Below are 23739 nucleotides of genomic sequence, written 5' to 3' on the forward strand. Positions count from 1 at the left end.
TTGAATGTTAAAAAGAGTTTAAATGTATCACTAAGATGTGGAAATGGGAACACTTCATGCTAAACTTATTTAGTCACACGTCAACGGCACATTCCAGGACGCAGCAGACGCTGTGCTGACAGATGCTATGAGCGTTCCTCTCTGTGGTGTTCAGTGTAGGTGGGCAGTGACAGGATAAAGTGAGAGGATATGAACTGGGTTCAAATTAGTGGTTATTGGAGTGGCTGAAGATGACAGCATATCCGGGAGTGCGTGGGAGAGAGACAGAGGAAGAGGTGGTGTAGAGTTTGTGGAAATGAAAACTGGAGATAGCAGGAAGGCATGAAAGGGGAGAAACACTAAGAAAGAGCTTCACATCTGTGCCTGCAGGGAAATTATCTGCCCTATCCAAACCAGAAGGAGAATAATAATTAGAGGCCCATCACTCCGTCACTGATTTTGTTCCGCTCACTGGCAGCGACACTCCTTGCAGATTGTCTTTAATTAGCTCTACATCACTTAATCAATACAGCCATGACAAAACAGTGGCATGTGCATCCTGTCGCTCGGCCGACAGAGACACTGGAAGCAGCAGGAATAAAGGACTAGTGTTGACAGACGCGACGTGAGAGGGAAATGATCTAGAGTGGCATCTTTGTCAGAAGAGAAGGAGGCGGAGGTAAGGCGGCGGGGGGGCTGGGGGGAGCGACTAAGCAAGACGTCATGCTCTGATAAAACCCTGCTGCTATGACGACTTGAATTTTCACTTGTTTATTGTGTTTGAGGATGAAGAATGAGATATTTATGTGTACACGCCATGTTGCATAAGAAGGTGAACAGGTTGAAGACTTTGCTTCTTTTTTTTTTAACTCTCCTATGAGATCAAACACTGTTGTATTTTTGAGTATCAGACCTGCGTGTTTCAGCTACACTATGGGCAAAGTGATGAGTAGGTATTCAGGATTACTTGCTCTCCTTAAGCCTTATTGCCTTTGGCAATGGGCCCTCTCCTTCCCTATTTTCAATTCCTGCTCTTCTCAACAAGAGGAGCAGCTCTACAATAAGTTGTTGCGGGATGCTTTAGAAAAGAGCACCTCTTACTTGTCAGGCACATTTTTCTCCTCGGTACGATATAGAATAGATCAATATCTCTTGCCATCAATAAATCTGTCCTGATCTAATCAAAAACATCCCACGCCAAGACCATTAAAAGTGTAGTTTAGGATTCATTTCAAAACAAAACTGATTTGTGTGTGTATACATATGTATACAGCTAGATTCTTTGGGGATTTTTGTTTTATTTTATCGCCAAACAGAGACCAATAAAATGTTTACACTTCAAGATCCACAGCATTTCCTTATTATTTCAACACAGTTGCTTGGAACCGCATCTTGTGTGTGTTGTTAAAAAAGATTGTGGGTTTCAGAAAGTTTCCCGTTTGCTCATTATTGCAGGGTATTTTATCCATTCATCCTTCATCCATATCCACTTTTTCCAGCAGAGGAGCTGGAAAAAGTGCTTATCTCCAGTGGTATGAGGTATTTTCTATTACAATTATTTTCCACGCAAAACAGGTTGAATGTTTTCATATAGATTGTTGAACTGTGTTATGAAAGGCAGAGCAATAGCTTTCAATATGTTCCCAGAGGAAACAGCAGCTGTGTGAAAATCTGAAATTAAGCACTTTAATATGAGTGTCTATGAAAGGTACAAAATCCTTCATCGTTCTCTTTACTGAATGGAATATTAATATGAGGAATGACCTTTCTGATATTGTGGCTCTGATATTCAGATCCATGCAGTCTCAAACATCATCATTAAGCACTGTGGGTATGTGTAGTGTCGAGTGTGCAGGGCAGGCGTGTTGTCTTTGCTACATTTAAAAAAATAATAATAAAAAAAAATAAACAGAGCAATCTGTTTGCATGTTTACTGGAAAACTGAATAAAGCTTATTGTAGAAAAGTATGTTTGCATTTTACAATTCGATACTTTGCACCTGCTTAATGGTACATTAATACGTATCAAATTCCTTTTCGTTATCCAGCACGACTCCCATTAATGTAAAGCAGGACTCTAAGGTCCACTCTTTACCATGACAGCCTCTCTATCTGCCTCCCACTACCACTTTCTCAATCAGAACACTTCTCATCTCACACTTGGCTGATTCCACACCAGCCAACATTCATATGAAACCTCTCATTTCCCCTCTCTATACCAATTTGCTCCAGTTTGTTAATACTTTTCTCTCTGTTTGCCTTCATAATGACTGAATGGATCAGTTGCTCCTCATTTCTGACACAGACTTGGCAGATTACGGCGCTTAAATCAGCAGCTCGTGGGGAGGATGTAGAGAAAGACACGGTAATACGAGGCTGTTGATTTGTTCCAAATAACCTTCCCTTTTCGCAAATGTTGCAAGACCCGAGAAAAGCACACAGTGACATGCTCGTTTGTCTGTCTAAAAGTTTCCGTTAACTATGTTGCCCAAAACTCCATTTGGCTGCAAATATAATATTCAGTTAGGGGCTGTTTTGGGATTTCTTTACACTGCACACTGTGCTTGTGTTGCACTAATAGTGTCTCCCTAATTAAATGTTCCTGCTTCTCTGAGCATTAATGACCTGCAGACAGAGGATGCAAATGGAGGTTACAGTGTAAAGCCACGGCGGCGAGGCTGGACACTGCAGGCTGGTTCTGTCCCCTCATTACTAATGTTCGGCTTGTAGCTGATGGCTTCTTGTCATTGTTTTCCCCTGACCATTTGCAGCAAATAGCATTATGCTGCAAACCCTTTGTGCAGCAGACTGTAATTGGCAGGATCTCGCCACTCCTCTCCGCTCCTGTTAGTATTGCTGTTGCAGACATGGCAGAAAACAGACAAGATGTAAACTCATCACCTCGGGGAGTTTCAAATACAACGTTCATGCTTTTTTTAGATGCCCTCGCTGTCTATCTCTCTGCCTCTCATGAACATCGTAGTCTCCTTCAGAATCGTCACTCGTAAATAGTGTTATTTTTTGACTTGTTTTTTCTTGTGTGACCTGCCGCCATGATCAGACTGTGACAGTCAACAGTGACTTTTTTTTTTCTTTCCCCATCATGTATCAATACACCTAACAACAATCCAGATGCAGTGTTACAGACTGAACCAAAGCAGTTTTGAACAGCAATAATCGGGCATGAAAATAACAGTACAGAACTTTTTTTTTTTTAACTGACTCTTCTGTAAAACTGTCCCCAGCTTTATGTGTCGTAAAGTGCAGCCTTTCGCCTCAGCTCTGTGTGTTTTCTGAGACTGAAGCCCCAGTGATTATTATTGATGTTGTCAAAACAGTAAATAATGAGGGAAGGATCTGGATGAAAATGAACTTACTCTGACCGGCACCCTAAAATTCAGCATTTTAAAGAAATTATAAATCTGTCCTGGAGCTTTACCTACTTTTTTTCCTCCCTGTAAGTAATTATTACATTTACAGAAATAGCTTTGCCTGTGTAATAAGGAGAACGTTTGATTAGCTGGGCGGGAACAAAAGGTCACAAAGTGGCACCGGCTTATTTTTTTGTGTACGAAAATTGGTGACTTTTTCAGGTCATCATGAAGACAGAGAGAGATTATGGTAATTATTTGTGTGGAGCCAAATACATCTCCGCATGCCTTTATCTCCCATTGTGATGGCAATTGAGCCATGCATACATGTCTCAAGAGGAGCTGCAGCGAGTTGTATTTAGCTGGCGCTTCTGGCACGAAAAGGGAGCAGAATGTGAAGCCGTGCTGTGCTGCAGAATGCATGGCAGCTGATTGGTGCATGCAGAACTTTTGTATTGCTTTGATCGTTTTTTTTTTTTGTTTTTTTTTTTTTTTTTTTTTTTTTCTATGACGAGCCCGAGGCGTGATGTGGTGCCTTGCTTGATGTCTGATTGAGCTATTCGAGACTGAAACATGTGCAATGTGTCATACAAAATATGCCACAAATAATACTGTATAAGTTGCCATGGAGTGATGAGATTGTAATCAAGGGAGCAATCAAGAGCAATCAGTTTTTGTATGAATGCGAGTTACAGTGAATATACTCAATATGCTTTTCTATGGACTGAACTGACTTTTCATATCTGTTCTGTTGGGTAAATACGCTCAATTAATGTGAATGTTTTGTTGGTTTGCCTTTTTAATATAAAATGTCATTTGCCATGAGACTGCTGCAAAGACATTATTTTTAGGCACAAAGGATCACTGGAGGAAAATGTTATTTATTCATAATAAAACTTGTTGTTAATCTTTATGCAAAGAAATATGAACCGCAAACTGCATTTGAACATTTTACGAGAGAACAAAAGAGTTGGATCTGGACGTTTATGGCATGCTGTGAATGTGTCTTATTGTGTTCAGGATACAATGTGCTGCAGTCGTTACAGCTGGTGCATTCTTAAGCATTGATTCTTTTGTAGCCCCTTCCAACAGGAAGGAACAAGTTTTACATGTGAAACACTAACAGCAGATAAGCACTGTTTGTATTCTAGTATTCCAGTTCCTTTTTTTTGTTGTTTTTCCATATTGATCAAGGCGCCATGACATGCGTAGCTCGGTCCAACTCAGGTCACTCACACAACACTGTGGTAGCCACCATTAGAGACTGCTGTAGACATTTCACAGCTCAGTGGAGGAAGAGAGAGCAATGATTTCCAAGTATTGATGCTACACACACACACACACACACACAAACTCAGACACGTAAACATCACTTCTTTTTTTTTCTTTTTTTTTTTTTTTAAGCCCAATGACTTGTTCTGCCACAGAAACGTTCAAAATATTTGACGGTATTTAACCTTACATAAAGAAATCCTAACATTTAATCTGTGAGCCTCATTCACAATGTCGTGTGTCAAATACTGTCAGTCACCTCTGGGCCCCGAGTGTGAAAGACATACTTCATTCGTGGTAATTGCACACAGCTGAATAATCTAGCAGGGATGTGTTCTCCCTTCATTATTCATGCATCCATTGATTACGTTATAGTCCTTCTGTGGCCTCACTGGCTGTGCACTGTGAGGGTTCAAATGAGTTTCTTCAGTATAAGGCCCACAGGAGCCATTAATAGATTCAACACTTCATGCTCAAAGCGCCATTGTGTCTTCTGATCTGAACCTGAGAACGCAGTTTATTTATGCCATTTAAATAGTTGCCATGGAAATGAGGTCACACTTTGTTTAGGACGGTTTTGATCTTAATGCATTGAGAAGGCCGTGGGCCTCCTTGTCCATCAGCTAATTAATTAATCATGACTCAGAAAAATACAAGACGACGACTGTGGCTTCTTCCAGCGCCGACACACTCCTCGTGTTTTTATGGCATTGCTTCCTCTATTGTAATAAAAATCAGCGTCAGGCTAGCTAACTTCTGTTATTAGCTGAGGTGTAATTTGCTACTTTATTATAGCTTTAAATTTGTAGACGCTTGTGCCTTTGTGCCCAGTGACAATGTGGTGAGTGCTTGGTATTTTCTGCTACCGAGTATTGCTTTCTCACCCAGAGCTTGTTCCTGTGGCCTCAGGGCTCTGCAGTGCTCTACTGCCATCCATGGGTGTGCACAAATGCTGCCTTTTCTATGGTTGGTGGGCATTTTCACCATTTGAACTGATTAAAAATGTCCTTTGCAGAGCACACCGCAGGCAATGAGCAAATCAGACGTTTTTAGATGTATGTATAGTGAAACACAACGATGCCTGCTTGCAGAACTGAACAGCTGCATTACACGGAAATATAAAGAAGTATGTAAAATTATGTGTGATGCAAATTCCTGTACAAGCACGAAGCTACAAAGTTAAATAATGTGTAAAAGAATATGAGCAAAAATGATCAACATAGATGTTAATAGAAAAGGTTCAAAATGCTGGTGATATTGTCATTGTTACAGGAACCGTGTCAAAAAATGTTCTATGCAGGCAGGAAGGGAAAGTAATTAAAAAAAATAATAATAATAATACTTGAGGAGAACAAAGCAAAAGAGAGAAAAAAAATGGAGCTCATAGAAAATGCAGTGTAGCAGAGAAAATTTAGATGGCCAATTATTAAAGCGAGGCTGAAAAATAGATTGGCTGGGAAAGATTAATCAAAACGTATTAACTGAATTCAGGTTAAATGGCTAGCTCCTTCTATGACTGGTATCTAATGATGGTGTGTTCTGCCAGCAGACTCAGTGATTAGTCAGTCGATGGGCAGAGCCTTGAATTCCTTGAGTTGTGACAGATTGTCCTCATCATACTTTCATTACGCTCATCCTTTCTTTTGTCCATCAGTCTGAAGGAGATGACATCTGACCTGCACTGTGTGAAGGGAATTTTAAAGAGGCCAGCAGCCCTAGACAGGAAAAAGAGTCATCGACTTTAAAATGACAATAAAGTAGTACTTGCGAAAGCTCACATCACTTACAGCGAATAGTTTATTTTCTTTTCCCTTTTGTCCCTTTTTTTCTAAATACTAGAAATATTCAAATATGATTTATCTGTTTTAAAGTCTGAATAATCATGCAATTTAGTTTATTCTGACTATGAAAATGTCAGTTCTAACTTTTTACTAAGAAATTGGGAAAGCTGTTCTGCTTACGTCAAACAGCAAATTGTCTGAAAACTGATGAATAATTCATTTCAGTACTTTACTTTTTGGTATAAAGAACAGATTACAGTTTAGGGTTGTACTAAATGGTAACTATAAAAATAGATTTCATTATTCTATATACCTGGTGTAAATCAATGAATGTAAGCACAAGTCTAGACAGTGTTGAAGGTCTCTGATCAATAATGAGCATCAACCAGACTGAGTTTCTATGGTCAAAGCCGACCAAGTGAGTCAAAACACAGATTCGATGTTTAAGGAAGTTTTCATTCATGTGTAAATCTTTGCTGCCACCCAGTGAAATTAAAACACTATTACTACATTCTTTTTATATGCTGGGTTAAGAAAAATAACTGAAGTAAAGCCTTGTAAACCAAAACATTCAATGGTAGGTTGTAATTTTTTTTATTCCGTTTTTGCTTCTTCTTCTTTTTTTTAATTTTTTTTATCAAACTTAAATGCTTCAGATAATTACATACATTTCATTCTTAGACCTAGATAACCTGAGTAAATCCAGTCTTTACTCCTCATAGTCTGACCTATGTGAAGAAGATATTGTCCCCCCACCTTAAATCTAATAGCCGGTCATGAGACCCTTGACTGCAACATCTGCTTTCAAGCTTATGTTTATGTTTATACATTTGGCAGAATATTTTATCCAAAGCAACTTTCAAATGACAGCATAGGAATGCAGGTGAAAATCAAATCAAATAAAAATAAACTACGAAGCAGGAAGTCTACCGGTGAGGATCTGCAACACTTTTAGGCTCTTTTTCTTGAAATCTAGCAGCATTTTCTTGTTGAGTTCTTAGAGATTGACCAGCATGCTGGCATTGACAGAAGTGCAGAGGAGGTGGCAATAGGCTCCAGTGGGAGACGTTGTCTGAAGAGCTGGGTCTTCAAGACTTTTGTGAGAATTGACAGGAACAATGCTGTTCCGGGTACATTGACTCTTTAACCTGAGCTGAGCTTTAGATCCCAAACTGGTTGTTGAATAATTTTCCTTCTGCATTTTCTGGTAAACAGCAGAACTAATTGTCCCATTGTTATGTTCCGAAGCAGCAAACCACCCCAAGACTATCACACCACTCCACTATATTTGACCTATACTGAAATGCTATACAAGTTTCATGCCAGGCTAAAAGGGGATGCACATATACACATTTCTTACATGTTTAAGTTTATTTAGACCACAACATGGTGTGCTGCTTTTTAAAATATTTTAGGCTACCCTATTGCTGTCAGACAGGTTCTGATTAAGCTCATTGTTGATGCTGTTTAAGTATCAATCAGACTGGGGTACAATTAGTGACAGTGAAATAAAAACTGTAGGTAATCACATATAATTCCAGATTTAACAAGGATCAGATTTAGATTTATACTTTGTCATTGGCCAGGCTGTTTCTTCCCTTAATAAATAAAATATTCAGTAGAAAAGAGTTGTTGTCGTAGTCCAATATTAAATTTTGTCTGATGGTCTGTAAGTCTGCAACACATATACGCAAGTGGGAAAATAGTTTTTCACGAGATTGTACCTCAGTGTATACAGAAAACTGTTTAATTCAACAATTTCCATCAAAAATGCTATAACTTTGCAGTTACAATAACAACTCACTGGGAATTTGTGCAAATTGGCATAAATTTGATATTTTGTTGTGATTTTCAACACAATTATAACTCTTCTGTTCTCAGTAGTTCTGTTAAAAAAAAATTTAAATTGCCCCCTTTCAAGTTTTTCTGCAGTATTTTTGTAAAGTGAGAGATCTGTCTCTTGAAAATGATAATTTCTCGCTCAACTAAAGGCAGTAGTCATCTCAAATGTGGAGTTTTTATTTGCAATACTGTTGCTAACCACGAGGGGGCAGTGTTGAAGCAAAAATAAAAAAGCATTCGGCGGGAGCAAGCAAGTGAGCTGAAGTTTCCACTTTGAGCACCAAAAGGTTTCTCTGCTCAGAGAGGATCCCATATCAGTCACTCCGCTCTCTGCCCACCCATGACTGACAAAGTGAATAAGTCAGCAGACCCTGCAGAAAGCAAGAGAACAAGCTGACCTGCTGCTTTTGTCTTAGCATTTTGTCATCATTATGTGTGATTGTCTAGGTAGCATAAAATGACACAGCCAGGGGAAAGACTCCTGTCCAAGGATCTTAATTAGGAAAAGACCTCAAGGAAAAGACCTCAAGATATTTGAAACACACATTTCCAATTTGTCTTCTTATTTCAAATTTCCTCTCAGTGTGAACTTCAAAACAAATCTGATTTCTTTCCTGATTTAAGCCAAAAGGAACTTTTAAGTGTCAACCTCAGAAGTGGCCTTTACCATATACAAAGTAGTCACATAATTTATAATGTGCCTGAACTGTACCTATACAGGCAAACACAAGAACGGAGGAACTGGTTGTAACGAAGTCATGCTGGTTTGTTTGGAAGTCAAACAGAGTGCACATATCATTCTGAACCCTACACATAAGTTTGGATTTATGGTAGATTTTTACACTTCAATCTGATTCCTTTTCTTTGATATATTAAAAAAAAAATCAATATTTTTCAAGTACACTTTCATGCTGTGAAAATACTGACTTGTGAGTGAATAAGGCTGTGTAATTTCCTCATGACATAGCGGAGCAAAGGCGTAAAGTGAATGGATGGAATATGATTATGGTTCAGGCAGTGACTGTACCGACTGCAGGCTCGTCTAGACTGTCATGAAGCACAAAAGACAGATGAGCTGTCACAGGCAGCAGTAGGCAGAAGCACCTGGATCTCTCCCATTTTTAATACCATGCCAAACCAGCTGTTCAACTTTCATATCTATCACGCTGTATCCTTCATTCTGCACAGACGGGGTAATTAGACTGCAGGACAGTCTACTGTGAAAAGGATGGCACTTAGATGCCCTGGGCGCCCACATGTCACATAGCATAGAGAACAGATCAGCGCTCTGAAATCAGTCTCTCTCCAATCTACAGACACGCATATGCAAGCATGCACATACACACACACACACACACACACACACGCCAAGACGTGAGTCATAAAACAACAGCCAAATGTCAGAGAAAAAGAGAGGGAAGGGAAAGACTGGATACACGCATGCAAAAGCAGAGCAGAGGCTGATTGGGAGGGGATGAGATGGAGAGGCAGCCAATGCGCAGCTCTGCATCTTGAGGAAGAGAGAGGGTGGAGAGAGAGAGAAAGAGGGAGGGAAGGCTGAGGCAGTCACTCTGAGAGGAAAGGCTCTCAATGTGATGGTGTTGGATGTGAACTGCTCTTCTCTGACCGGTGTCTGCCTCATCCGTTTCAATGAGCCGGGATGTGTGTGTAAATGAGATAGTAGTGCTTAACTTATTCTGAGGGATTTGCTGCCGTTTAACCTGGGCAGAGGCTGACTGGCTTGTTACCGTCCCCCAAGCTGTTTGCAGCAGAGGTGGAGTGGGGGGGTGGGTTGACTGGATCTGAGGTCTAGGCTAGGGCAGGGCAGGGCTGGCTGTCAGGCTGTTTGTGCCGGGCCCCACAGGAAGAAAAAAATGACTGTTCCCATGCTCAAGATCGGAGCGGTGCTCAGCACTATGGCCATGGTGACCAACTGGATGTCTCAGACTCTGCCTTCTCTTGTGGGACTCAATGGGACAACCGTCTCCAGAGGGGGCACTTCAGAAAGGATTGTTAGTGTGAGTACGATTTAAATTCCTTCATGCAGCTGCATATGCATGCACTGAGAAATCCAAGCAAGACATTGAGAAGGTGATACAAATAAATGAGTGGCACAACAAACAGAAAAAAAAAGAAGTTAAAAAGAGACTATTGACTGGCATGTTCAACTGAAGGAAATTAAAGAAGGGTTTTAGAGGTGAACTTTCCAGATTGAGCTTAGATCGAGAGTCTGACTCAAAGACGTTTGTCATTTAAAAGGTAAGACAGGATGCAGTTAGACGTAAAATGCCAGAGCAACGTTTCAACCGAGCGCAACCGATGTACAAATATCATGAGGTTGAATTCGGCTTGTACTTGGTGAGCGATTTAGAATGCAACCATGTGGTAAATCATATGGCTATGTGGGGCCGATGGGAGGTGGAGAGCTCTCCTGAGTGATGTTCAGGCTGATCCTGTGTGTCAGTCAGCTCCAGGGTGGGAAAGAGGGTGCTCATATTCAAAGGTTGGGTGGCAAAGACTTGAGACAATTTTACAGATTTGAATGTGCTGCATGCCCTCACTTTCTACTTTAATTGTCTCTCTCTTTTTTAATGCATCTGTGTCCTACAAGTAATTTAGGAACTTTTACAAATTTGATATCATCTCAGGATTCTACTAACAGGTGTTATATTCAAATGTCTAACTTTGCTAATTCAGGACTGCAATGTTCCAGGGCTCATCTGGTGTTAATGAATGTATTTTCCTCTATGCTGAGTGAGTTTTTATGGCATCTTAGCCATTAGGCAAATGCCCAGATCCGTTGAAATGACAGAAATTGAACATCCCAAGAGGTATATGACCATCTGGATATATGTCTATGCAGGCAATTGTTTGTAGGAGTACGTGTGTGTGTGTGTGTGTATTCAGATATATAATCTATCTCTCTGTGATGAGGCATTTGTGTCTCAAGGGTGAAAGTCCGTCTGTTTGATGAGATTTTTATTTTTTTTTATCCAAACACCCATCTGCTACTTTTATATCTCCTTATTCAGCCGTGAAATATTAGGTGGAACGGTTCCATCCCCAAAAATCCGACATCTCCCTTCTATCTTTGGAAAACAAAAGTTAATCTCACATATTTGTTCTTAGTTGTAGACGTACCTCAGATGTTTGGGGGGGTTTTTAGCCCCCCCCCCCAAAAAAAAGAAAAAGAAAAACATCTTCCACAAACCTACTAAGCCCACACCTTCCCTGCAGCATCTTTATAGTCTGTCATTTGAGGCTGTTTTCTATGCACAATTTTCCATATAGAATGCAAATAACGTAGGCTTCGCAACCAAGGCTCAGAGGCCTTACCATTTGTATTTCAAAAGACATAACAAAGTTAATTATCATACATAATCACCAATGCATATTTTTGATTTGGAGAATATCCACAACACAACCAGTAGCAGAATAAAATTGCTCCTATGCAGTTCAAAGTTTCATTAACCCAAGAAAAGAGTTTGATGCAATTGCATTGGAAAACATAGCTGTGACTGAAAATGTGTTGGCTTTGCGACAGGAAGATCCTCCCCTTATACACAATGGCAGTGTATGAAACATTCATTTAAAGCCTCGTTTCAAATTTCCATCACTATTAATGAGGCATTTGGCTGGGATGATCTAAGAAGCAGGATGAATCACAAAATGTTTAGAGCTACAATCAAAGATAATCGGGCTGCTTTCTTGTGAAGCTCTCTTCGTGGCATGCCAGTGGCTGTTGCATGGCTGCTCCCCGCCCTGGCACAAACATGCTCGCGTCTTTCTGCACTGTTCCTGCTAAGAGCTATTTTCAAAGTCTGCTGCACTTGATTGGCGTGCCTGTGTTTTAACCAGCTGATTCAAGAACACAGCTGACTGATTATTTAGTTGCCTTTCTGCAACGGCACTGAGAACAGCCAATGTCTGGATGCCCAGATGCTCTTTTGGATTGTGTAAACCCTCAGATTTCTACTGTTCTCTTCAAAGAGAGCATAAAGATAACCAAAACAAAGTTTCATTCATTAAGATACAGACTATTTGAATTTAATGCTAGCCTATATGTGATTATCCACACTCACACCACCACAATTATGGTGGTGGTAGCATGATGACCTTGGGCCAATTTTCTGCTTCAGAATGTGAATAACCTTTTGTAATTGATGGATCCATGAAGTCTGCTCTCCACTAGCAAATCCTCAATCAGAATGCCCAGCAATGAGTCCATGTGACCTTATGCACAAGCTTTGGGATATGTTGGGACATGCAGTAAGCTAATGACCCAATTTGACCCAAGTACACCTTTGAATCACTGGGAAAAAAAAGAAACTAGCGCAAAATGGAGGCCCTAGTCAAAGTTCAGAAATTAATTTGATCTTTAAATAGACTCCTTGCCAGTGAATGCGAATGTTTGGTTGAACTTATCTGCGGTCGGTGACTCAAAACAGTTTAAGGGGCAATTACGTTTTTCAGTTCACAGGGTTAATTTGTCTAGCTTTTTTTTCCTCTATAGATGAAACCTTTAAACATTTTTTTTTTTTTACATTTACTCATATTACCTTGGTTTGATACGTAAATTAATCTGATGATCTGAAACATGTCTGACAAAAAAAACAAAAAAAGTAAGAACAGAGTGTCAGTGGGTAAATACTTTTTCAGATTACCATATTAAATTCAACATCAAATGAAGTTTATATGTCAACTTAGAATCAGCGGTGGGGTCATGCCCAAAATCACACCTCTAATTTCCCAAGCAGCGCATTAATACTTAATGCTTCAGGTTTTTGCTACTCCACCCTCCTTCATCCTTAGTCCTTTCACCTTATCCATATACCCTGTTTCCCTGTTTTGGGCTTAAATGTTGCTGCAGGTATTGAATGACTGACTCAAATGAGTAAGAAATGTAGGTTAAAGTTTTGCATCATTAAGGATCAAGAAAGCAAGCAACTGATACTATAAAACATATACAGCAGAGAAGAAAATTAGATCTGACTGTGTTTACCACTCAACTATAGTTTGTTTTGAAATAACTTCAGGAATGTGTGTGCTATGCAGTGGTGAATAAATCACCGTTGTGCCGCGGTTGGATCCCCAGAGCACTGCAACGACAGACAGCGGAGCAGTACGTCTTTGTTTGTTTCTATCCAGGGTAAAAACTCTTAGAGACACAAGGTTGTCTTAAGTATTCTCACCATGAACTGGGAGAAAGCAACAAATAATGGCAGTTTACAAAGAGCCAGGACTCTGAATCTGATTGGGGTCAGTCAGACGGTGTCTGTCTGGGTGTTAAAGCTATAAACTTTATCACACCAACCGAGCAATCTCATCAAGCAGACTGTTAAGAGTGATCCTTGGCTATGGATTAAAGATTAAACACTGGTTGCAGGGTTTTATTTCTGCATATTACTTTTACGCTTATGCTTTTAGCCGTGTATTTTTTTTAATCCAGGTTCTGACATGTTTTTTTTTTTTTTTTTTATGTCTACTTATTGCGAAGCAGGTTTCAGAGCCAGAACATTGGTTAAAGCCAATGTGTATGATACCGTTTTAAATAAGTCGGCTATGTTAACTATATGGAAACAACTAGGTTATTGGCAACATTATGTTATTATTTAATAATCAACATTTAACATCATTAAAACATTCTAAAATTAGCTATGAAGATTATTGCTCCTTTGAGCAGCCATTTATTAACCAGTTTACACAATCCTGTAATCCATATTTACAGCAGTGACTGTAATTTCACAGTTTTTGTTGTGTTTTATCACACAAACCCTCGCCTCTGTCTTCCAGTTCAGCAGAAGGTGTGATAAAGCTGTCTTGTTCCTGTGCAACGCCACAGCAGATGCCAAATGCTTTTCACCGGGACACCTGGCATGCCGGCGTCGTGCTTTGAAACAGAGCGAAGCTGCTACTACTCTTTGGAAATTGCGGCGCAGTTGCAGGTGTCATTTTCTCCTATACCTCTCCAACTCTGCTGCCAACTTAGGAAAACAAAACACTTGGTGGACTTGATGCCCAGCACTGCTGCCTTTCAGGTGTGATCTGGACTGGAACAAGTCAGATGCAGCAGATGGGAAGAAAGCAGGACGCCGTTCAGAGCGAAGGCAGTCGCAGGATTGATGGAGTGGGTGTAAATGTAAGGCGGGCGGGGGCACGATGAGTTTATGAGTCATATTATTGACTGGCAACCACGCTGCGCTGATTGTGGTAATCGGTTTTCCTTGGAAGCAGAGGAGACTAGGGACTCCGAAGAGAGACTTCATTGAGTTTTATTTTAAAGGCCGGCAGCTGGCTGGTGCATTGAAGACTGACGTATTGTTTGCTTCAAGTGGGGCTGTGTATTTTCATGTTTATTTAAATGTAGTCAATCCAGCAGTGAGCTGCAAATTAGAAAAATGAGATGTGATTGTTTGGCTGCAGCACAGACGCAATTGAGCTGTGTGTGGCAAAGACAGATGAGTCAGCTTTGTTGCCAACAAATGCTGGGAGAAGTTAATGCTTCTGAAATTTGTAAAGAGTAAAAGACATAAAAGCTGCAGAGCGCGGATAAAAAAAAATGTTGGCAATGACAGATGGAAATGAAAGGAGGAGTGAGATTACACACTTCAGTTAGTAATTCTGAGTATCCTAGCCTTCAGTGTCTTTGATTCCTCTTGCATTCTCAGTATTCTGGTCCCTCTCCATGCTGAACATCTCATCCAACGCCCTTTTCCTAACAATGTCCCTCCTCTCTGGTGCGGCAATTCTTCAGATGTGATGCATTCGGTGTCACGGTCAGCTCTCTCTCATATCTCAGAACTTGCTTCTAACATTTGCCCCTTCAGCCTAGTGCTCATGAAAGTTATAATAGACTTGCCGTCATGCTCATAAAGTAAGGATCTGCAGATTTATGATCTCATTTAACTCTGGCTTTGCAGCAGCTAGCTCCTGGGTCGGTCTAATGAAACGCCAGAGGAAGTCTATATTGCAAGTCGACAGCGATACCAGCGGCCTGAATGTCTAATTGGATAATCTCTCTGAACTTTTGTAGTCAGCAACAAAATAGGAATTTTTAAAGTTTCTGTCTGGAATTATTTCTCAGGTTAGGAAGTAACGTGGGAACTGAATCTCTCAATGTTTTCTTCTAAAACTAGATTGTCACCAAAAGCAAATGACAATGTGAAATTAGATCCTTCTTTCTGGATCATAAGGAAAACAAGGGAGAAATGCTTGATATCATTTTAACCTTAAGTCAGCTGAAATTCACCTTAAATTGTCACTCAGCATCTTAACTTGGCAACGTTTAAATACAGCTGGGCGAAATACAATCTCTTTTTTTTGTCCTCCCTGCCGGCTCCTCCTTTTCTGACTATATCAGTACCTCCTGCTTTACTCGGGTTTTCTCTTGGGAGCTTGAGGTTTGCCAGCAGTGGATGATAAGGCTTCATCCCAGAGCGTGTCTAATTTGAAGCTCAAAAAGGGAATCCCAAGCCATAAATTTTAGGAGCCGTTTTAATTTATTTTTCACGTGTGGTTTTTGAATTTTAGTTTTCATTCCTTTGTCGCCTTTAATGCGCTGTCACACAGTCTCTCTAAGAGAGACCGCCTATACCTGTAAGAGGTTCTTTACCATCTCTCAGAGGTAGTGGTTGAATTTCTGGGACAATGAACTAGATGACAATTCTCTGCTGAAATTGTCTTTGTGTTTGATGAGGAGATTATCCACCAAACTATTTACAACATAAATGCAGGTTAAATGGCATCATTGTAGTCAACATTTGGTTTGCAACATTATTTTCATGCCAGTTTACTCTGCATAGCCTGAAAATATTTCTAATGCCAGTGGATATCGGAAATGCACTTTTGCAACATTAATGAGGTATGTTGCTGGCTGTAGGGAGCATGAATCTCCTAAATGAACAAACGCCAATGAGCCATTCATTGTTGCAAAGAGAGAACTTAATCAAATTTACATAAATGCAAAGCCAGTGTTGAAAATCAAGTTCATTTGTACAAGATTTCATATAGTGATCTACTTTAAAACAGGCACAAAGCATATAGGGACATTTGCATTTTAGAATTACCCCTTCCATCCTGCTTTCTAACCGCAATCAGAATGAGAAAGTTGGAGCAGAATGGATAGGTGGGTGGTAATGAAATTGGAAGTGATTCAAATAGGCTCTTAATTTCAGCCCAGCATTTATGAAATATTAATGATGAGGGGGGTGGGGGGGGAGGAAAGATGAGTTACAGTGAAATCTCCCTTAAGTAAGAAGAGCAGAAACATGTTGGCAAGCAGAGTATCACAATTTAAGCTGAAATCCCTCCTGTTGATATTAGTACTACAAACCATTTAGCAGTGCAATTTTTAAATGCAAAGCCATTTCGACACAAACTTCTCCTCCCTCTGGGATTTAAAGAAGTTAAAATGTGGCGCACACCCCTGCATCCATCCGGGCTCTTTTGAAGTGAAACTGGATATTTGAATAGGTGGCCTTTTCGTGCATGGACATAGGATTGTTTGCTTAACGACTGCACATGTGGACAGAATGAGTTGCCCTCGTGGTTTCTGCAATTTGAGTATGGTTAGCCTCCACCTGTTAACACTGCAGGATACAGTCTATAATGAGAGGCCATTGTGCTCCCTGCACCTCACAATCAGCAGCACATGAACAGCAGTCTAGCAGCCATTAATGGCACACTGCAGATCTGCAATGGAACGTATTACAACTGAAGGAATTTACTAACAAATGCTCCTGGGTTTTGATTGTTAATGTAGCTGCAATTCCATCTCTATGTGTTACTCTCCAATCAGGAATGCGTGTAAATTGATAAAGGGGTATATCTGCTGCTTCTGCGTCTGTATCTGTAGACAGATACTGACAGGATTTGTTACAGAAATAAGTTTTAAATCAAACAGTTCAAAAATGTTCCCATGTGCTCATTGAGTTCATTGATTTTTGACACATATTTGAATCTTAACCCCATCATCCAATAAGTTTCATCTTCAAAATACAACACAACAGTAACAAAAGGTTACTGCTTTGACCTGAGATTTTACCATGTTACCAAATTCTAAACCTCAGTCACCTCAATAAATCATTATTTTTGTGATCAAACCTGAAAAAGGGTAAGTTCTGAACCATTTATTGCATGGTAATATCTACTTTATTTGTATTTTTTATGGTTTACAGGTTATTTTTCCACACCAGTATCAAATGGATCTTCTAGAAGGTCTTCTGGCAATGACCATGATGAGTATTAAGTAATATTTTAACAATTTCATAAAATGATGAAGAAGTGTAACCTCTTACACAAATAACCTGAAGAGCAAGGAGGGCTTAAACATGCCCATCACTTCACAGCTTATGCTCTGGTTTCATTTGTTTTCCAGACCCAAGAAATATAGTGAAACAAATGTGTATGTTTCCAGAGATCTGACAGATTGAGTATGATGTGGAGAGGGAATCAGGTACAATAGAAAACGCTGTATCCCATCCCCCTGACAATAGCTGAATGAAATAGACTATCAGACCCAGAGGAAATAAACTGGGTGAGATTCAGCCTCTTTTGTCTTGGCTACCCCCTTCAGCTTTGGCTGCTGTAGGCCTCCGTTTTCCTCTACATGCGGCATCCCATTGATTACAACAAAGAAGAGGAAATAAGAACATTTGGAGCTGATTGGGGAAAAGAAATCCGTACAACTCATTATCGGTCTGATGACACGCAAATCTGCATCAATACAGAAATATTGCATTGGTTTATTTAAGCCTATGGTCCAAGAGTCTCACAATGACTTTTTCCTCATGGAATTAGACATTCAGTCACTCTGAAATATTACCAGCATAAATTTGTAATGCTGTGTGAATGGAATGTTACCCCTGATTAATTAAAACTAGAAACATTCACCTGGAAATGTCATAAGTCTACTTAGTATGCACCGGGCATTCTGAAGGTAATAAAGAATGAAAAGACGTACAAGCAAAATGCCATCGCTGCATGGTTTGGAGAAGATAAAGGTAACTCCGATATCTGCAACCACGGCTCACTTTAGAGCTTGTTAAATTTAAGATCAGCTTGTTCTTCGAGAGCGAAGAAGGGAGAAGGCGGGTAGAGAAGATGGGGTGTCAGGGGATTAGTAGGAATGACACAATGTGTCAGTCAGCACATTTACTTCCAGGGTGGTTGGTACTTTAAACTCCAATCACACACACCACCTGTTCTCCAAGACATTTTAATCTGAACCTGCCCGACCCAAAGAAACCGCGGCATAGCCCAATCCTGCTTGAAGAGAGAAAATGTGAGTGGCCTACAACCACAGAATGGCTTTTAGTTTCACTTATTCGGATGGGTTTTTAATTTCGCTACAAAAAAAAAATAAAAAATACCCCGCATTGTTCTGTTATTACATTTAGCTATGTGCTGACTTCATGTCATGGAGTCGGAATTTACTGTGAATGAACAATTGGCAGAGCCGAGCTTGTATGCATGTGCTGGTGTGCTTGTGACCGCAATGCACTACTTTTGATTGGATTAGTTTGAAAGAGACATCCATCCTTTTAGTCTCAAGCCTCCTCCCCTGGTAAGGGGCTGCATTATTGATCCTGAACAGCTCCATTTCCCTTCTCTGTCCAAACCTATTAGATGCTCAGCCTTTAACAGCCCGGCCTAATGCTTCTTTTTTATATCTGTGTTTCCGTCTTGCCATATTTTTCAGTTTTTCTTATCCCTTTGTGCATCTTCTGTCAATCTGCTTGTCTTATCTTGATCTACACACAAATCTCTTTTTCCCCCCTTTCTCTCTTATCTTCTTTATAACTCGTCCAGGCCCCAGTGCTCTCCTCTGGTGTTTCACTGCTGTGAGCAGCACCTCTGTCAATTTCTTTATTCGCTTCTTCTCTGTTGTTTTTTGATAAAAACTAACATTTGATATCAAGTGAATTCAAGTATTTAGGAAGAGTCGATTGCTATTCGCTCATTTTGTGTTTGGAAAAATTGTTTGTTTTATTGATTTTTCAAAGAAAGAAATACATCTGGCAAGATAGAACCTCCCAGTTTAGATGGTGACAGATTGAGCACAGCTAATCTTGAAATGAAGCATATCAAAGGTATTCTTCCTCCCCCCATCCCCCATAAGATTTCTACAAGACTTTCAAGTAATGAAATAAACGTATTGCCTTGGAAATATTTTATAAGGGGGGCACACTTCAAATTTCTTTTGAATAATGCTAGCAGAATTAAATCATCTTGCCTACCCTTATACATTTTGAAATGTCTGCCAGCATAAATTTAAAACAAAAAGAAAGGAAAAAAACAACAGAAGCAATCTCCCCCCCGCCCCCTCTCTGGTTGGTCTCATATTTATGTGTGTGTTTCTGCAGGCTCTTTACCCCAGCCCAGAGGAAGGCTGGCAGATCTACAGCTCAGCACAGGACGCAGATGGGAAGTGTATCTGCACCGTGGTCGCACCAGCCCAGAACATGTGTAACCGCGACCCACGCAGCAGGCAGCTCCGCCAGCTCATGGAGAAGGTGACAGCTGTCAATAACACACTCACTCCAAGACCCAACTGTTGCCCACACAGACACACAAACACAAACTGACACTCTGCGCTTAATGTCTGACGCCGTCTGTCACATGCAGGCTGCTGGATTGTGCCACCTCCTTCACCATGCAACTCATTAGCCATTATTTGGAAGATTGAAAACTTTTCCAAGTGAAAGACAAATTAATAACTTCACTGGAATATGTAAATTGCCTTCCTAAAGTTCTCATACCCTTTTTAACTGTTTTATTCTTTAAATTACAACCTCAGACTTAGGATCATTATACGTAATTGCATAGGTAAGTCCTGATATAAAGTGTCTTACAAAAACCTTAACATCTCTTGAATTTTGTCGCATTTTACCACCACAAATCTCAGTTTACTTTCTTAGAGTTTTATGCTGAAAACCTACTTAAAGAAACATTATTGTGAAGCGAAAAGAAAATGATATATAGTTCTTCATATTCTTAGAAATACTGTATGCGCACAGTCTTGTTTTGTTCGTAAGGTTTGCAGTTGTGTCATATTCTTTCCATTTTAGAACGATGTGTAGAATGGTGTTTTGAGGACTTCAAAGCTTGAGATATTGTTTTATTTAAGTCTGCTTTTGAAGTCTCCACAGCTTCCAGTCTGTCAGCCAGGTCTCTTGGTCTTCGTGATGTTGATTGTTCATAAATGTTCCTTCACAGAACAGCTGTAAATATTTTAGGACAGAATTAAACACACGTGGACTTTATTTGCTCAGCAGGTCATTTCTGAAGGCAGATGGTTATACTAGGTTTTATTGACAGATGTCAGTATAAAGGGGGATGAATGTATGTTTTACATTTTTGTAGTGAAACAAAATGAAAACCAAATATTTTCCTGCACAAGCCTTTGCTACTTTATATTGATCTATCAGATAAAATTCAAATACCTTTAAGCATATAGTAATAATGCCACAAATGGGGAAGAAGTTCAGAGTGAATACTTTTGAAAGAAATTGCATGTCAGAATATTTACATGCAATGTGGAACAAAGATCCTAATTTGTATGCATTTCTGTTTTCATAAATGTTAATTAATTTTGACACAATTTAAAAATAGCTCTTTACAAATCAGTCAGAATGACAAATTTAGCTGAAAGTGTTGGTGTATATATTTATGCAGGCCTGTGTGGTTTAATATATGCATGCTGACCTACACGACAGAGTATGCAAATATTGCAGCCTATTAGGAATCCACTCATTCACAAGCTGACAGATCCAGCCATGAACTGTTGAGTCTCCAGACCTGGAGGCTGTACACCTACGCCTTTTCATTCTTTAGAAGTTAAATAATAGAAACCTGAGATGCCAAATACATTCAAACGGATTGGTAAGACGTTTATTCACTCTGCCGGTCGCTGAGTGCAGGCACTTTGGACAATTACAACAGGTGCGCCTGTAGAAGAGAGACTCCACAGGTTACTTACAACTAGAAAGAGAGCAGAGAAGTGGAGGAGGAGCTGAGGGGCTCCCAGTGACATTGATATCGTCCTGTGAGAAAAGATGGAGGTAAACTGAGATGCTGAAAAGGTTCCCAAGGCTCCCTGATGGATCAATGAGGCGCGTGCGTTCACATAATGCATTCATCCTCATTGAAGTTTGCCTCTTCCCCTCTGACAGTCTCTGTGTGCTGATGTTGAAAGCGCATGTTTACAGAGACAAAAATCCACTTGCTAACACACTTCACAAGCAACATATTCGAACAGAAAAAGCACATCATAGCACAGAAACAGACTGACTAGAGAAACCAGTCTCACCTCATTGCAGCTTGTGAAATTCACAGGAAAACGTACATTTCTGTAAACCTGGTTGAGAAAAGCTGAGGAATATAGCAGCGCTGATTCAGAAAAATACACAGCGTTTCTTTAAAGAGGAACGGAAGTGCTGGTGGATCACACAATTGTCATAGAAGATGTTTTTCAAATACTGCTATTTTTATTTATTTATGAACCTTTTAATAATATTCTAACTTTTTGAGCATGACGGTGCATATTCTGCTTGTGTTTTTTACCCATTCCATGAGTGTATGGAATGTTATTTGTTATATTAATAAGTTTTAAACTTACTCCAGATGTAAAATTACTGCAATGCCTCCCCTCTGAATATGGCACCATAAACCATTTAAAGTAAGCTTCAGAAAAAAAAGAAAAAAAAAAACTCACAGCTATAAATAGGATAAGATATGCTCTATAATGTATTATTTATCACTGCACTGCATTTTTTTATAAAATGTGGGTGTTATTATTACTGTGTGGGTCTGTATGCTTTCCCTGCTCGCTCCTGCCTGAAGCGGACTTAATGAGGACACCTAGGGTCAGCACTATTTCAGCTTCACCCAAATGAAAACTGCAAATTAAAAGGCTCTGTGTGAGTCTGCGCAAATGTGCGGTCCCAACAGAGCAGCGTCCACCAAGACACCCTCATTTGAACCCAGCGCATGAGTGGGAATTGTTTGAGTTCAGATCCACAAAAAAGCTTTTCCTGACTTGGAGAGCCAAGGGTATGTTAGCAATGTCAAAACTGCCCTCTGTTCAAAGAATGTAAAGTAGGCTTGTTGAAAATCTTTATTCAGCTCTAAGTAAAGCCAGACAAAGAGCCTGACCCTGAAGGATGGCAGCGAGGCAATACTCACCGCAAATCTTTGAACATCTCACCCCCTTTTGACCTCACTGTCTGGCTGGCTGAATTGAGATTAAATCAAATGAAATACGAGGCTGTGGTTAGACATACACACAAACAAGCTGATGCAGAATGAGTCATCACGCTGGGCATGAAGCAGACACACCTGCGACTGTAAATCTGGGACACTGACAATGAGGATTGTCTTTGTATGAGCGAGGATGAAGGAGTCCCAAATGCTACAGCAGGGAGTTGATAAAGAATTTGCTTAGACTCTAGGCTGCTGGAACATTTCTTATTATTACTGGACCTATGTACCATGTTGGAGAAAAAAAAAAAAAAAAGTTTAATTGCTGTGGGAAATAATGTGTGACCAAATACTCCTCAGCCAGTTCACGATGCACGTGGGAGCAACACGGTGCGGGAAACAGTGGGCTGGACATGAAGTAATCGAGAAGGCTGTCATGGATCAGGCAGGCGAGGCAGTGTGGTGCAAAACAGACTTTCATGCCAAACTGCGACCTTTGAATGTCGGGTCTGTTTTGTTTTTCTGAAATTCGTTTTGATTTTTTTTGTTGCTGGCCGTCTGCGTGGGCGTGCGTCTGTTCAAGTGGGCTGCTGGACATATGCACACGATAGTCTCCTATAGGCACGACAACCCTGCAACATTTGGTGGTGTTTGGATGATTTCTGGCCCGCTTTGTGCAATGTACAGGAGATGAGGGGGTGTGCGTGAAGCAGTAGGCTGGTTATGCAGCAGCAGAGTGGGCTGTCAAAGTATGAATAAGCTCAGTACTTTGCAAAAAAAAAATTAAAAATTAACCTAGTGCAAAACCGAATCCTCTGCAGTGGTGGAGAAAGTACTCAAAAAATGTACTTAAGTAAAAGTACAAATACAAAGTCAAAAATGTACTCAAGTAAAAGTCAAAGTACCACATTAACATTTTACTTAAGTAAAAGTAAAAAAGTACTGGCTTTTAAAAATACTTAAGTATTAAAAGTAAAAGTACTTGCTGAATACATAACCTAATCGCTAATATCATTAAGTGTGCCAATAGTATTTAATTTGAATACATCATAAATGTGCCATTTTAATGAACAATGCCACAGATTAAACATGTTCTTATTGTGTTTATCTGTAACAGTTTATACTTAGATATGTGATTCTATGAATGTAACGAGTAACGCGACGGTTCTGTAGAAATGTAGTGAAGTAGAAAGTACAGATACTTACTGTAAAATGTAGTGGAGGAAAAGTAGAAAGTATCCATTATTAAATCTACTTAAGTAAAGTACAGATACACGAAAACTGTAATTAAGTACA

The 23739-nt window shown here is 39.9% G+C and overlaps 1 protein-coding gene across 2 annotated transcripts in view; it reads left to right on the forward strand.

Annotated features, from left to right (window-relative positions):
- The window catches only part of olfm2a (olfactomedin 2a), a 47047-nt gene that overhangs the window by 14074 nt on the left and 9234 nt on the right, over positions 1-23739 (forward strand). The window contains exons 1-2 of one of the 2 annotated variants that reach the window (XM_007560366.2): positions 9783-10262; positions 19608-19757. In XM_007560366.2, coding sequence (XP_007560428.1) covers positions 10119-10262; positions 19608-19757 — 294 coding nt within the window. In that variant the 5' untranslated portion in view covers positions 9783-10118. Of the gene's footprint in view, positions 1-9782; positions 10263-19607; positions 19758-23739 lie in introns of those variants that run through there. The other variant, XM_007560367.2, reaches the window with a different exon arrangement.

This window comes from Poecilia formosa, unplaced genomic scaffold (assembly GCF_000485575.1).
Source record: "Poecilia formosa unplaced genomic scaffold, Poecilia_formosa-5.1.2 Scaffold115, whole genome shotgun sequence".
NCBI classification, from domain to species: Eukaryota; Metazoa; Chordata; class Actinopteri; order Cyprinodontiformes; family Poeciliidae; genus Poecilia; species Poecilia formosa.